The sequence below is a fragment of the Neoarius graeffei genome, chromosome 4 (genome assembly GCF_027579695.1).
Source record: "Neoarius graeffei isolate fNeoGra1 chromosome 4, fNeoGra1.pri, whole genome shotgun sequence".
NCBI classification, from domain to species: Eukaryota; Metazoa; Chordata; class Actinopteri; order Siluriformes; family Ariidae; genus Neoarius; species Neoarius graeffei.
In genome coordinates, this window is record NC_083572.1 from 10,574,915 (window position 1) to 10,592,409 (window position 17,495).

The following is a 17,495-nucleotide window of genomic DNA, read 5'->3' on the forward strand; positions in this document are numbered from 1 at the left end:
CGATTCCAAAAGAGTTGGGACAAAGTACAAATTGTAAATAAAAACGGAATGCAATAATTTACAAATCTCAAAAACTGATATTGTATTCACAATAGAACATAGACAACATATCAAATGTCGAAAGTGAGACATTTTGAAATTTCATGCCAAATATTGGCTCATTTGAAATTTCATGACAGCAACACATCTCAAAAAAGTTGGGACAGGGGCAATAAGAGGCTGGAAAAGTTAAAGGTACAAAAAAGGAACAGCTGGAGGACCAAATTGCAACTCATTAGGTCAATTGGCAATAGGTCATTAACATGACTGGGTATAAAAAGAGCATCTTGGAGTGGCAGCGGCTCTCAGAAGTAAAGATGGGAAGAGGATCACCAATCCCCCTAATTCTGCGCCGACAAATAGTGGAGCAATATCAGAAAGGAGTTCGACAGTGTAAAATTGCAAAGAGTGTGAACATATCATCATCTACAGTGCATAATATCATCAAAAGATTCAGAGAATCTGGAAGAATCTCTGTGCGCAAGGGTCAAGGCCGAAAACCATACCGGGTGCCCGTGATCTTCGGGCCCTTAGACGGCACTGCATCACATACAGGCATGCTTCTGTATTGGAAATCACAAAATGGGCTCAGGAATATTTCCAGAGAACATTATCTGTGAACACAATTCACCGTGCCATCCGCCATTGCCAGCTAAAACTCTATAGTTCAAAGAAGAAGCTGTATCTAAACACGATCCAGAAGCGCAGACGTCTTCTCTGGGCCAAGGCTCATTTAAAATGGACTGTGGCAAAATGGAAAACTGTTCTGTGGTCAGACGAATCAAAAGTTGAAGTTCTTTATGGAAATCAGGGACGCCGTGTCATTCGGACTAAAGAAGAGAAGGACGACCCGAGTTATCAGCGCTCAGTTCAGAAGCCTGCATCTCTGATGGTATGGGGTTGCATTAGTGCGTGTGGCATGGGCAGCTTACACATCTGGAAAGACACCATCAATGCTGAAAGGTATATCCAGGTTCGAGAGCAACATATGCTCCCATCCAGACGACGTCTCTTTCAGGGAAGACCTTGCGTTTTCCAACATGACAATGCCAAACCACATACTGCATCAATTACAGCATCATGGCTGCGTAGAAGAAGGGTCCGGGTACTGAACTGGCCAGCCTGCAGTCCAGATCTTTCACCCATAGAAAACATTTGGCGCATCATAAATGGAAGATACGACAAAAAAGACCTAAGACAGTTGAGCAACTAGAATCCTACATTAGACAAGAATGGGTTAACATTCCTATCCCTTAACTTGAGCAACTTGTCTTCTCAGTCCCCAGACGTTTACAGACTGTTGTAAAGAGAAAAGAGGATGTTTCACAGTGGTAAACATGGCCTTGTCCCAACTTTTTTGAGATGTGTTGTTGTCATGAAATTTAAAATCACCTAATTTTTCTCTTTAAATGATACATTTTCTCAGTGTAAACATTTGATATGTCATCTATGTTCTATTCTGAATAAAATATGGACTTCTGAAACTTCCACATCATTGCATTCCGTTTTTATTTACAATTTGTACTTTGTCCCAACTTTTTTGGAATTGGGGTTGTATACAGTACACAACGGCGCTACCTGGCACCCTGCCACCAGTCCCTTGCAAAATCCTTCGCCCTGTTGCTTTTTTTTTTCATGTCTGGCTAAGTTTTGGCTGAGGTCAAGTCCCAGCTCTAATAGTAACAGTTTGCCACTACTTGTAAATATCTAATGAAGAATATCGAATGAAGTTTTGGTAAAGAAAAAAAAAAGAAACCTTTATTCGTCACATGCACACTTCAAGCACAGTGAAATTCATCCTCTGCATTTAACCCATCTGAAGCAGTGAACACACGCACACACACACACACAGAGCAGTGGGCAGCCACACCAGAGCACCCGGGGAGCAGTCAGGGGTCGGGTACCTTGCTCAAGGGCACCTCAGCCCAAGGCCGACTCACATCAACCTAACCTGCATGTCTTTGGACTGTGGGGGAAACCGGAGCCCCCGGAGGAAACCCACACAGACATGGGGAAAACATGCAAACTCCACACAGAAAGGCCCTCACCAGCCACTGGGTTCGAACCCGAAACCTTCTTGCTGTGAGGCAACAGCGCTAACCACTACACCACCATGCCGCCACCGTAGCCTTTCAGGTGATCAATGCGTCTTTCTTTTTCCTGGCTAACACAGAAATGGTTGCGCGCATGCGCAGCAAAAAACTCTCTCATTGGATATTCGCATCAGCTCTGACATGTGACGTCACGTTGTCTTGACAACCATGCAATATCATAAACCATATTGAACACTCATTATCCATTGGGTGGAGTGACGTAATACATGTAGGATAAGCAATATGCTGACAATATTGCATGCTGTCGAACCAAATGAATGGAACCTGCTAGAAGGGAATAGAACACATGTTTATTCCATGGAAAAAGTGTCCTGTTTGCATAATAATTTCTGATATTTCACTCCAATGACGTCACTCGCAGTGTAGTGAAATGGTGAACCGGCTAATCAAGACATACCCCAAGAGACTTGCAGATGTAATTGCAGCAAAAGGTGGCTCTATAATGTATTGACGGTGGGGGTTTGAATACCCGTGCACACTCCAGATTTCTCAGTTGTTGGTATTTTTCATCTCAATTATTGTTTGTGTCACAACAAAACAACAATTTGCACCTTTAAAGTGGTCAGCGTGTTGTGTAATGGTTAGAAATGGTGCTAACCCTCCAAAAATCCATTTTAATTCCAGCTTGTAATGCGACAAAACACCAAGGGGGATGAATACTTTTGCAAGACACTGTACAGTATCACATCATTCATCATTCCTGGAGGCTATAACGTGATTGGTTTTTACTCTTTCCCCGTGTTTCCATTGGATGAAAGATGACTAGATCACACCTCTAGGTTTGTCACAGCGTTATAAAAGATAACTACACGTCCACAAAGGTTTTCTGTTGGAACCTTCAGCACATCAGCGACAAGATGGTGAGTAGAGTCCTCATAGCTGCTTCTCATCACTGTCGTTCAATGTTTGACTGACGAAATAGAAACTTCGGTCATTTGCATTCTTAGCATCGCAATGAAAGTGGCATGTGTGGGGGGAGATTTCCATGTGGCCTTGGCTATTCATTGAGCAGATTCAAGGTCATTAGATTCAAGATCATAATATAAAGGCTTACATTCAGAATGAATGTAAGCCTTTCCATAATGTAGGAGATATATTTACTATAGTTACCAATGGTAAGAATACTATATGAATGAGTATTATGACTTTGAAATGGATTTTTTTTTTAAATGTAGTCTATACGTGCACAATCGAGACGTAAAGTTAAATATTATCAAGTCAGTGTTTGAACAAATGTCTTCCTGTTCTGTGTACCATAAATGTCACCTGATACGGTATGATGCATCACTTTGTGTTATTCATTAACACTGGGCATGGCAGGATACAGATAACCCAGTCTCCTCTTACGCCACTGACACTCAATAAAACATTCCAGAAACTTCTAACAGGACATGCTTTTTCTCACAAGCCTGGAATGATATGTAATATCCTGATCCTGGATCAGTTCCCTTTTTGCCCATTTGCAATCATTTGTGGTGTGTTAAATATGGCATGTGTGTGTGAGTGAGTGAGTTCTTACATTCTGCATGTCATGCTTATATTTGGACAGGTGTTCACTGTTCAGGACATGACCTTCAAGGCTGGTGATGACCTGGTCATCTCTGGCAAACCCAAGTCGGAGTGTAATATGTAAGTGAACTAAATAAGGCAGGAAGTACCAAAACAAGGAAGGCTGGGTGTTGAAGTGATATCAAGCATGCCATAGAAGTCGTCAGATTTTATCCATCCATCCATCCATCCATCCATCCATAACTCTTGCAAAAGTATACATTTCTGATATATTACAAATGAAATAAGGCAAAATGTCCACAACAAATTTCGACATAAGACGAATTATTGAAAGTTTAACTAAATTAAATGTTGTAAACTAAATTAAAAGGTTGTATCTTGCAACAAGCAACAGTCTAATCATGATACATTCACTGAAATATAGTCTGAAAAGAACAAGAACGAAGACAGTTTGTCATGAAGGAAGTAGACTACTCATCATAAATATAGCTTATATTACAGAACACGGAATAAACATTTCATTACCTCGCCCGCAACGAAGTATTGTAATCAATGTTTGCGTGTCTGTCTTAACAATCTAGCGTCTAGACGGTTGCACCGATTGACTTCAAATTTTCAGGGTAGACGAGCAATGGTCCGTAGATTACCTGATTAAATTTTGGTGGTAATTGGGTCAAGGTGAAAGTCAGGTCACCGGAAAGGTCAACCTTTCGGTCAAAAGATTTTCCATTCTAACTCAAAAACGGTTGTCGATTGACAGATGTTTACTATTATGAGTATATAGGAACTCCCATATGGCCTTTCAGTTGACACCGTTATCTTTGACGTTGAGAGGTCAAACTCAAGGTCACGGATTTTCAGAAGGCTGTAACTTGAAAATGGTTGATGGTAGACAGATATTTACCATTATCAACTTCTAGGATGTGCCATATGGGCTTTCGTTTGGCACCATGATCTTCAAACTGACGGTCATGGGTTTTCAAATGGCTATAACTCTTAAATGGTTCATGATAGCCAGATGTTTACCGTTGTCAACATACAGTATAAGAAGTCCCATAAGGGCTTTCAGTTGCTGCCATGACCTTTGACCTTGAATGACTTTGAAATGTCAAACTCAAGGTCATGGATTTTCAAAGGACTATAACCGGACAGCTGATGATTGAGAAATATTACCATTATCAACATATCGGTATAAAATAAGTGCTGCCGAGCGAGGTTTGTTTTGCCTGGCAACACTTGTTTAAACTTAATCTCCTGCTCCTTCTGGAAAAAAGTATCTTCCTCTTTTTCTCAGATAAACAGAGACTACAGTGGGGTTTTTTTGTTTTTTTTTTAATCCCTGCTTCTCTGAAGCATGCTATTTTTCACAAGCTAGTATGCTAGCGTATTAGGAAGCTAATCCTACCGCACAGACAATTGCAGCTTTTATGCTTGGGATAATTTGGGTTGTTTTGAAATAAAGGTTTTGGGTGGAGGAAGTAGGTTGGTAAAGGTGGAAAGACTGGGGGGGAGGGGGGAGAAAAGGATATACCGTAGGATACATGCCTTTTCCAACATCCAAAATCTTTGGGCTACTTTCAAGTCTTTGTTGGTATTTGAAGCGTACATTTTGTGGTGGACATTTTGCTGAGACCTGGCAACCCTGAACACCAGGGAAAGCCAGAGAGTTACTGGTTAACTAGTCATGATAGTTTTATTTTATTACATTCTAATGCACATCTATCTCATTCATGTTCAACATTGTCACTATTCTAAGATGATTAGTATAATACGGGCGCATGTATTGATCAAAGATGATATCTCTGATAAAGAACAAACATCTCTCATCTCTGTGCAGATTCTCCATCAATATCGGTCATAATGCTGATGACATCGCACTCCACTTCAACCCCCGCTTTTGTTCTGGGGGCGACAGCAACGTTGTAGTGTGTAACTCCCTCCGAGGAGAATGGGGTGAGGAGCAGAGGGAACACAGCTTCCCCTTTCAGCAGGGCGAGTCCTTCAAGGTGGATTAAGCATTTAATATATATTAGATATCTGAAATACAAGTCAATTCACATCAAAAATATTTATACGTTTATCCAAGCTATATCTACACACGGGGGTTATTTGATGTTCTCAACTGGATCACACCTGTTTTCTTATCTATGAAGTCACATTGGCCATCTGTTATTTTGCAAGACCTTTGCATCAGTGCAGTTTTATAACCTCTTCTCGTTTCACGTTGCACTCATAATGAGAGTTATGACATGAAATAAACCACAAACTCATCTTCATTACACTCTGGAGTGGTAGCCGGAGGCCAAAGAAACAAACCAGCAATTATTATCGCATTCTTTAAATTACGAAACTCATTCGTAGATATGTTAATTTTTTTTTTCTCCTAATGAGAAAATCTGAAACTGGAAATTAATGACTATTACATACAGTGGGGACTAAAAGTCTGAGAGCACTCGTGAAAATATTTCAAGTTTTTGAAAAATTGAAACTTGGAAATATTTACATAAATTTCAGAGTTTCTTTATATTTGCCCCCCCCCCCCCCCCCTTTTTTATTTGTTTACCTCTGTCAACTTTATTTGGCCTCCATTTGTTTGTTTGACTCTTCCCAATGTATCTCAAAAAGTAGTGAACAGAGTTTGATGAAAATTTGAGGAAAAGTGGGCCATGGGACAAGGAACAATTAATTCGGTTTTGAAGCACATCCAAATATGTGGCTTGGCAGAGCTATGTACTCCCCTGAGTGCCTTTCTCCTTTTTTTTTTTTTTTTAAATCCCCCACCCAAACAAAGTTTGGCGGGGAATATAGAAACGAATCCCGTCCGTCTGTCCGGTCACGTTTTCGTTTCTGGGCCATATATTTAAAACTACTGAAGATATCTTCATGAACCTTTGTATACATATCAAGCAACATGTGAACTGGTGCCTTTTGCTATTTTGGATTTTTGAAAAAGAAGCATTTTTCAAATTTTTACATAAAAAATAGATTTTGACTTACTTTCTAAGAGCAACGTTCGTTTCCGGAGCATATATCCAAAACTATTCATGATATGGATTTGAAACTTGGTATCCATGTTAACAAGGTGATGTAGATGTGCCTTTTCATATTAAAAAATTTGAGATATTTTAATTTTTCATGTTTCCATAGAAACAATTTCAGACTTAGTCTCTCAGGTTAGTCTTAGGGTTAGGTTTTGTTTCTGGAGCAGAACTTGAAAACTATGAGCAGTATGGTCTTGAAAGTTGGTATCTGTGTTGATTAAGTAATGTATATGTGCCTTTTGATACCAAGAAATGTGAGAAATTTTCATTTTTAGCTCAGCTGGACCAAAGGTCTTGTGGGTTTATGCCATGTAAAGAGGTTGGGTTGGTTTCCTCCAGCACAACTTGGAAAATGTGACAAAATCTTGAAACTTGGTATATATTTGGTATATAGGGCGGGGGATATAGATGACTCGGTCTTCTTGTTTTTTTTCTTCTTTAATGACAGTGTGCACTGGAGCAGCCATGGACTCCACAAGTTTGTGCAAAAATTTATGATCATTTTAGATTAAATCCATCAGAGTATCATCTGAACACATGCGCAGTAGAAGGAATTGGACGTGCGGTCAATCTAAGCTCGTGTACAAAGCAGTCAACATGATCAATATCACAAATTTGCTTCTGTTTAAATAGTGACCTTGAAATTGTGCAGCATTCAAGCTATTGCATGCAGTATTTACTTTCTTTGTTTGAAATATTTCACAATTTGAAAACTTCCTGTTTATAGCCACTTTTAAATGGAAAAAAATCCCAGATTTTCAGGATGGACTTTTGTTTAGTTTTGGACCCCATCTTGGTCAGGGATCCAGAACCTAATCTTCAATCACGCCCTGAATGAGACTCTAGTTCAGGGGTCACCAAACTTTTTTTCTCTGGGGGCCACATTGTCGTTCCTGACTGAGATGGGGGGCCGGGATCGGGTTAGCTATATAACAGAATTGTATGACCCAGACAAATATGACCACCAGCAGGCCTCATTGTGTAGTAGAGATTACTAGCCTGGCACAGCCATCCCCACTACTATATCCCACACTACTATATCCCCACTACTATATCCCCACCACTATATCCACACTACTATATCCACACTACTATATCAACACTACTATATCCACACTACTATATCAACACTGATTCCTGGCACATATTTGTTTATCTTTACTAGTGGTTTGCAAAAGTAGTAATCGAGTCATCACACTTTGTTTTAATTTGAAATACCACAGATATTCCATTTATTTATTTTCTAATAAAAATAACATCAAAGCTGTCAAGGTAAGAAACATCTGCCTAGTTGAGGTGATTGACACTGGCAAAGGTGAGTGGAAAATTATAAATTGTAGGTAGGCCTGTTGAGATTATTAATAATAATTGTGTGCAGCACTTAATAAAGGTCAAATAAATAGGCCTATAAATACATTTAAAAAACAGTGAAATTATAATAATATGAGCAATAGATCGATAGATCACAGCAGTTGTGCTGTGTCCTACACGTCATTGCTCTCATCCATGGCCAAAGCAAAAAAAACTCGAATTCTGACGCTTTCTCATTCAGCTGGTCATACACGTTGTCCCCCAAATCTTCGGTTCGCCTGGTCATAGTAGGTGCGGAGAGACTCACCGCATTGAGCGCATCCTTCTTGTCGGGACACACCTCCTCGGCCACAGCAAGCATGCATACTTTAACAAAGTCCCCATCAGTAAACGGCTTTCCATGGGTAGCTAGTAGGTGAGCTGCCTTATAGCCAGCTCGGACAGCAGCCTGGTTGATCTGGGTTTGGCGAAGGAATACATTCTGTTGTGCAGCCAGTCCGCATTTCATCCTCCGAATCCTGTCTTCTCTTGTTTGCCCTCGCAAACTAGCATACTCTTTGTGGCGGGTTTCGGAGTGATGATGCAGATTATATTCTTTGAAAACTGACACACTTTCTTTACCTACAAGACAAACTGCACGGTCCTTACACTGAACGAAAAAATAATCGGTGGTCCACTGTTCTTTAAAAACTCTGCACTCTCTGTCAGCTTTTCGCTGACCGCTAGCCATTTTGCTGTCCTGAACACTGACAGTTCTCCACGCATGCGCTGCCTGTCACTGCTTGATTGTGAGCATATGACGAAAATTCGGAAAATATGAATAGTTCATTTTATAACTAAATATCAATTCAAGTGATGGGGGGCAGAGGGGCTAGGGGGGCCGGTCAAAGGGGGGTGGCGGGCCGGAGTCGGCCCGCGGGCCGGAGTTTGATGACCCCTGCTCTAGTTAATCAGAGGACACCATGCACACACACTCATTCACACTAATATATAGCTAATGAGAAGAAACCCATGCAAGCTGGAGAAAACATGTTTAAATGTTTTCAAGAACATGGAATCACTCGCCTTCTCTGTTTGATAGTCATCTTGCTGTTCTTGAGAATGTTCAACATGATCGTAGTTAATGGAAAAATATAATAATTTGCTTGAGAAGAACCCCTTCCAATCATCATATTGCCACCTACTTGAAATCTGTTGCTTGATATTGCTGGTTGTCTTTCCAACAGGTGGTGTTTAACTTCAACAATGAACAATTTTTTATCAAACTTCCCAACGGCACAATGATGAGCTTCCCCAACCGTTTCGGCGATGACTGCTTCAAGTACATTGACGTGCGAGGTGATGTCAAGATTCTGGGCATCAAGAACAAATAAGGTGGTCTGCAGTGATTTCACTCATGGAAGAACATCCCATCAATCCGATGGACCACTCCACCTTAAATATATCTGTAACCCAACCTTTATAACAATGACTCCCAGTCGAGGGTCACTGAGAAACCATGTATGATGCGAAATCCTGTTAAACATTACTACAGAAAGTAAGGTGTCTAAAAGGAAACCTTGAAACATTTGTGAATAAAACCAGTACAAAAAAAAGGTCCGATTTCTTCTTATAAGATCATATCCAAGACACTTTTATTTCTTCCATTTCTGAATATCATGTACAATAACTGTTCATGCAGTGTTCTCGAGAGAAATCTAATAGTGACTAGAATTTTTTATCTTCACATTAGAAACTCTTCTATCACAAGATTCCATCCATCCATTATCTGTAACTGCTTATCCTGTTCAGGGTCACAGGCAAGCTGGAGCCTATCCCAGCTCGCTATGGGTGAAAGGCGGGGGTACACCCTGGACAAGTTGCCAGATCATCAAAGGGCTGACACATCAAGACAAACAACCATTCACACTCACATTCACACCTACGGTCAATTTAGAGTCACCAGTTAACCTAACCTGCATGTCTTTGGACTGTGGGGGAAACCGGAGCACCCGGAGGAAACCCACGCAGACACGGGGAGAACATGCAAACTCCAAACAGAAAGGCCCCCGTCGGCTGCTGGGCTTGAACCCGGAACCTTCTTGCTGTGAGGTGACAGTGCTAACCATTACACCACTTTCCCACCCTGTCACAAGATTGTATTTTAATTTTCGGAGAAAAACTGCACTCTAACAAATGATGTGCTGGCTCAACGTAACAAATTGATGAATTTGCATGGATATTTTCAAGTTATTTCCACTTACCTAGTATTGAGTACATGCCACAAGACTTCTCTAGTTAGGCCAACTCAACTACTTTAGTACAAGCAACATGATTCGCCTTGTCCTTTACAAGCTTATTTAAGTTGAACCAACTTAATTTTAATAATGTTAAAATTATTCCTTTTAGTTATTCTAACATTTCCTTTCATTTTACTCAGAATTGTCCATGCAAATTGTTACCTTAATTTTTTTTTAGTACAAGAACTTATTTACCGAAGTCAGAATAAATCACACATTTAAATTCCAGTTTTATGAACTGTTTATTTAAACACCAGTCAGCATCTCACTTACAGTAACAGGACTGAGTGTATATTGACATTTTAATAGTACAAATGTAGCCTTCATAAAATAAATCAGGAAACTGACAACATAAAGTAGCTCTGTAAAACTGTCTCAGAAAGATTGAACATACAGTATTGACAGTCATGCTCTTGAGACTGATTTGAGTTCTTCTGTTTAAAAGTACATTACTTTGAACTAAGTGTAGTTAATAAACTCTCAACAGTACACCGACAATACAGTATGTTAACACATTGCAAATAACAGTGCAACATTTCCTCTTTAATTTGAGGACAGCTTAAATGAATATGCTTTCCAATTTAAGCAGTAGGTGGGCTACATGTTTTTCTATTAAATTAGGCAATTCCGCCCCAAATCACCAGATTTAGAAAAATGTTCGCCACTGACCATCTCAGATTCGCTTCATACTTTCTGGAAATATTGTCAGTGTGCCCAATAAATAGTGTACAAAATTTTAGGCTTGTACCTTCATTAGTTTCTGAAATACAGGGGCTTATAAAAGGGGCGTGGCCCCAATTTCACTGTTGAAACGCGTGCTACAGAAAACGGACCTAAATTCCATAAGTGATTACTTTTAAACTATTCATATAAGATGCATGAAATTTTCAAGGATTGCTCTTCAATGCCAGACGCCTTTAAATACTAAAATAGAAATTTCACAGTTCAATATTTGCCAAGTTATGGCTTGCTGAAAATCATTTAAAAAAATGTGCGTTGGAGCAACTTTGACGCCCCATATCTCCACATTAAAGCACACCAGATCTTTCCAATTTTCTTATTTATTACTCATGTTATAGTACTCTTGAGGCAATTAGGGTATGTGTTCAAAAGAAATCAAACTTTCTGATTTATTAGGCTTTAAAAATAAAAAAATAAAACATTCTGCGCCTATAATTCAAATGCATATTATATTATATGCCTTAAAACAGCATTTCCGTCTATTGTAAAACATGCCGTACTTGATACCTTAATATTTATAGCTTGGTTTAAGGTACCAACTTAATATTTTGTGCATTTGCCAATCAAAACAAGCTCTTTCCAGTGGTATAATTGCTTTTATGGTAGCCCTTGTCATACATTTGTAATATGCATTTGAATTATAGGCGTAAAATGTTTATTTTTAAAGCCTAATAAATCAGAAAGCAGAGACACCAGGAACCTGTGGCGGGGGATTCAGACCATCACGGACTACAAGCCCTCGCCGCAGACCTGTGACAACTCCACGTCTCTGCTGAATCAGTTGAACGACTTCTTCACTCGCTTTAAGGCAGACAACAGCACCACGGCACAGAAGACCCCACCACCTCCCGGCGACCAGGTGTTGACGCTGTCCCCAGGCAGCGTGAGGAGAGCTCTCAGGACGACAAATGCACAAAAAGCCCCGGGTCCTGATAACATTCCTGGTCGTGTCCTGAGAGATTGTGCCGAGGAGCTCACAGATGTCTTTACAGACATCTTCAACATCTTGTTGAGCCAGGCTGTTGTCCCTACGTGCCTCAAAACCACCACCATCATCCCGGTCCCGAAGAAGCCATCTCCCTCCTGCTTCAATGACTACCGCCCTGTCGCACTCACTCCCATCCTCATGAATGGCTTCGAGCGGCTAGTCATGTTGCATATCAAGTCTGCCCTCCCCCCCGCCCTGGACCCTTTCCAGTTTGCATATCAGTCCAACCGTTCGACCAATGACGCCATCTCCACTGCCCTCCACTCAGCCCTCACCCACCTGGGTGAACGTGGAGAAGATGAAGGAGATTGTTGTGGACTTCAGGAGAGAGCACACCCAGCATGCTCCACTATCTATCGACGGTGCTGCAGTGGAGAGGGTGAGCAGCACCAAGTTTCTGGGTCTGCACATCTCTGAAGACCTGTCCTGGAGCAACAACACTGCATCACTGGCCAAAAAAGCTCAACAGCGTCTGTACTTCCTCCGCAAACTGAGGAGAGCAAGAGCCCCGGCCCCCATCATGCACACTTTCTACAGAGGCACCATCGAGAACATCCTGACCAGCTGCATCACCGTGTGGTACGGCGCCTGCACCGTGTCCTGCTGCAAGACTCTGCAGCGCATCGTGAGAGCAGCTGAGAGGATCATTGGTGTCTCTTTTCCTTCTCTAACGGATATTTATAACTCCCGCCTCACCCGCAAAGCCATCAGAATTGCAGGTGACCCCACCCACCCATCTCACAGCCTCTTCAGTCTGCTGCCGTCGGGGAGGAGACTGCGGAGTCTCCAGGCCAAAACTAGCAAGCTCAAGAACAGTTTCTTTCACCAGGCGGTCAGGAGGCTCAACTCCCTCCCTGTTCTGCCCCTCCTCCCCCCTCTGCCCCCTGCCAAAGATTCTGCCCGTACACCCCCCTGTCCCCCCTGCAGCATCTGACATGTCATCTTCACAGTCCCCCCCCCCCAAACACACACACACACACACACACATACATACATCTCAACGTTCATAAACACAATGAACTCAGGGACTGCATATCTCACTTTACCTCGCTCATTTGCACTATTCCACACTACCTCACCTTAATAGCTGCTAGTTTGTTTATACTGCTTATTTCATGTTTACCTGCTATACCTCAAGTGCCCTTGACTGTTTGGTTATTTGCACCAATTTACGTGTGTGTGTGTATATATGTTTGTATATATGAGTGTTTAGTCTATGTCTAGTTTTTATCTCGTGTTTATATATATATTTTTTTCAATTATTCTATCTTTATTTTTATTTATTGCATTGCCTGTTTGCACCGTGGGTCAGAGAGGACTGAAATTTCATCTGTGCTGTATGTCGAGCATGTATAGCATATTTGACAATAAAGTTGACTTGACTTGTCTGGATGAGAGCATATGTTGCTCTCGAACCTGGATATACCTTTCAGCATTGATGGTGTCTTTCCAGATGTGTAAGCTGCCCATGCCACACGCACTAATGCAACCCCATACCATCAGAGATGCAGGCTTCTGAACTGAGCGCTGATAACAACTTGGGTCGTCCTTCTCCTCTTTAGTCCGAATGACACGGCGTCCCTGATTTCCATAAAGAACTTCAAATTTTGATTCGTCTGACCACAGAACAGTTTTCCACTTTGCCACAGTCCATTTTAAATGAGCCTTGGCCCAGAGAAGACGTCTGCGCTTCTGGATCGTGTTTAGATACGGCTTCTTCTTTGAACTATAGAGTTTTAGCTGGCAACGGCGGATGGCACGGTGAATTGTGTTCACAGATAATGTTCTCTGGAAATATTCCTGAGCCCATTTTGTGATTTCCAATACAGAAGCATGCCTGTATGTGATGCAGTGCCGTCTAAGGGCCCGAAGATCACGGGCACCCAGTATGGTTTTCCGGCCTTGACCCTTACGCACAGAGATTCTTCCAGATTCTCTGAATCTTTTGATGATATTATGCACTGTAGATGATGATATGTTCAAACTCTTTGCAATTTTACACTGTCGAACTCCTTTCTGATATTGCTCCACTATTTGTCGGCGCAGAATTAGGGGGATTGGTGATCCTCTTCCCATCTTTACTTCTGAGAGCCGCTGCCACTCCAAGATGCTCTTTTTATAGCCAGTCATGTTAATGACCTATTGCCAATTGACCTAATGAGTTGGAATTTGGTCCTCCAGCTGTTCCGTTTTTGTACCTTTAACTTTTCCAGCCTCTTATTGCCCCTGTCCCAACTTTTTTGAGATGTGTTGCTGTCATGAAATTTCAAATGAGCCAATATTTGGCATGAAATTTCAAAATGTCTCACTTTCGACATTTGATATGTTGTCTATGTTCTATTGTGAATACAATATCAGTTTTTGAGATTTGTAACTTATTGCATTCCATTTTTATTTACAATTTGTACTTTGTCCCAACTTTTTTGGAATCATGGTTGTATTTATACGATCACCGTGTGTGTCCAACTGGGATAACCAAAAACTACCATCCAATTGGCCCTAAGGAACACCATCGGACCATTTATACAATGAACGGATGTGTGCGATTGAGATAACTGAAAACTACCATCCCTATGACTGGGATAACCAAACATTACTTTCCAATCAACTCAAGGAAACACCATAGGACTATTTATATGATGAACATGTGTGTGCAGCTGGAGTAACTAGATTTCAGATCTCCAGTTGGAAGAAGAGAAAAGTCTTATGAAAATTTTGTAAATCCACGGTATATGTTTCATAAACACATTCAGTTGGTAAACAGGAAGTTGATGTGCGACAGATCTGAAAACGGTACCGGTATACACGGTATAGAACCCCAAGCTGAAGTTTGGCACCAAGTGGCTATGATTTGTGGTTGCTGAAAAGGGTGTTTCGGACGGATGGAGATACAGACGGATGGAGGTAAACCAGTATACCCCCCGCCCCCTCCTTCGGAGCGGAGGTATAAAAAATAATAAATAAATGCAAGTTTCTTCATCAGTCCACATTTTCTTTCCCCTTATTATTGGAGGCTTAGTAGGTGAAAGGGTTCCCCTTTATCCTCTTTATCCTTACAAAGGAATAAAACCTTACAATATGTGTGTGTGTGAATGAAACCTTCAATCATAAGCAAAATAATATTTCATATCAACGGATGTTTCAGCAATTTCAGCATTTATGCACATCAAAGTGCGAAATGTTTTTACGACAATTCTACTATGTTTAGTCTTAGCAAAGAAGTGTGTGTCTTCTCCACTGGAGGAAGGTCAGGTTACACAGGGATAGTTTAAAATCACTGTTATAATAAAGGATCTTAAAAAGCTCTAAAATATTAAATCATAAAGTCTTAACAATCCTAAATCACGTGTAGCTATAAAGCTAACTTAAATCATGGCTTTAAATCTAACAGTAGGAAAGTGTTAAAAGATGGGGGTATTGAAAAGCCTTGTATTAGATGCTTCGACTCAAGAAAAATCTAGAAATCTCTGGAGGTGTAAACTACACTCAGATAATTTTAATCATTTGAATGGCAAATCGGGCGGCACGGTGGTGTAGTAGTTAGCACTGTCGCCTCACAGCAAGAAGGTCTGGGTTCGAGCCCCGTGGCCGGCGAGGGCCTTTCTGTGCAGAGTTTGCATGTTCTCCCCATGTCCGCATGGGTTTCCTCCGGGTGCTCCGGTTTCCCCCACAGTCCAAAGACATGCAGGTTAGGTTAACTGGTGACTCTAAATTGACCGTAGGTGTGAATGTGAGTGTGAATGGTTGTCTGTGTCTATGTGTCAGCCCTGTGATGACCTGGCGACTTGTCCAGGGTGTACCCCACCTTTCGCCCGTAGTCAGCTGGGATAGGCTCCAGCTTGCCTGCGACCCTGTAGAACAGGATAAAGCGGCTAGAGATACTAAGATGAGATGAGATGAATGGCGAGTCCAGAAAATTGTATGAAACCATCCAAAAAAGTCTCGTGTCTTCTTTTCTTCTTCTGGCTGCTCCCGATTAGGGGGTCGCCACAGTGGATCTTTCGTCTCCATTGTTCCCTGTCTTCTGCATCCTTCTCTACCACACCTGCCACTTTCATGTCCTCTCTCACCACATCCATGTATCTCCTCTTTGGCCTTCCTCGTTTTCGTTTGCCTGGCAGCTCCATCCTCAACATTCTCCTTCCAACATGCTCTGCATCTCTTCTCAGGATGTGCCCATACCATCTCAGTCTCATCTCTCTTAGCTTAATTCCCAAGCTCTCCACATGTGCTGTCCCTCTTAAAAAAGTCTCGTGTGAGGTTTTAAAATGCCCACAGTATCTCGGCCCACTATTTGGGCAAAGGTTTGTGGACACCTGATCATCATATCCTGATGTGGTTCTTCCCTAAATTGTTGAAACAAAGTTGTAAGCAGGTAACGGTATCAGATGTCATTGGGTGCTGTTGCTTTACAATTTCCCTTCACTGGAACTCAGAGAACCAAATCTGTCCCCTGTGCACACAGTGAGCTCTATGAAGACATGGTTCGCCAAGGTTGGAGTGAAGGAACTTGAGTAGCCTGCACAGAGCCCTGACCTCAAACCCACTGAACACCTTTGGGTTGGGGCAAGTCTTCTCACTCGACATCAGTGCCCGACTTCATGAATGCTCTTGCAGCTGAATTGGCAAATCCCCACAGCCCTGCTCCAAAATCAAGAAAGGCTTCCCAGAAATGTGGAGGTTGTTACAACAGCAAAGATGGACTACATCTGGAACGGGATGTTCATACGGGTGTGATGGCCAGCAGGGCCGCTGACAGCTTTGGCTGGGCCCGGGACAAAATGCTCTGAATGGGCCCCCCCCCGGGCCAACCCACACACACCCCCACCTCTCTTATCCCAGTCTCTACTCACTCCAACCCTTAAATGACAGGTATTCAAAAACCATTCAACCGGTCAACAACCATTTCATTTTAGCATTTCAACATTTTTACAGTTTTAACATTTCCTTCGTCTGCAACTATTCAGGTGCGAAATGCAATGCGCCGGACTTTTGTTGTGCGTTTTGTTGTGCGTACTGTCCAGTGTGAAAAGCAGAGAAGAACACACCGCTCGAGAAACGGCGGGATATGACTGCGGGCTAATGTGAATATTCTTAGCTTCAATCAGATATATGAAACGCAATGTTATTAAGCCGTTGCGGTTATGAAATGATTCAATGCCCTGTGCGTTTGATATGGTGTTCAGTGTGACTTGCTCTCCCCTCGTTTGATACAACTTTGTTCCACATTATGTCGAGGAACAAAGCGTTTGTCCTCGTCAGTGGCCAGTAATTAGTAACATAATTTTAATAACTACAAAAATATATTACATTTGATAGATGCCTTATCTCACATTGTCCCACAAAAATATTAATATAGTGTAGATAACATTACTAATTGGTTCTGTTAAGTGTCCATTTCAGTCATTAAACACATTTAACATTCACTTTTATTATGATTACACTAATTGAATTTGATTTTTTTTGAGGGGGA

The 17,495-nt window shown here is 41.5% G+C and overlaps 2 protein-coding genes across 2 annotated transcripts in view; one reads left to right on the forward strand and one right to left on the reverse strand.

Annotated features, from left to right (window-relative positions):
• kynu (kynureninase) overlaps nucleotides 1–17,495 on the reverse strand; it is an 81,542-nt gene that overhangs the window by 57,242 nt on the left and 6,805 nt on the right. The window lies entirely within an intron of this gene.
• Nucleotides 3,685–9,387, forward strand: lgals2b (lectin, galactoside-binding, soluble, 2b). The gene is made up of 3 exons (XM_060918040.1): nucleotides 3,685–3,782; nucleotides 5,500–5,668; nucleotides 9,241–9,387. The coding sequence occupies exons 1-3, from the start codon at nucleotides 3,685–3,687 to the stop codon at nucleotides 9,385–9,387; spliced, it is 414 nt and encodes a 137-aa protein (XP_060774023.1).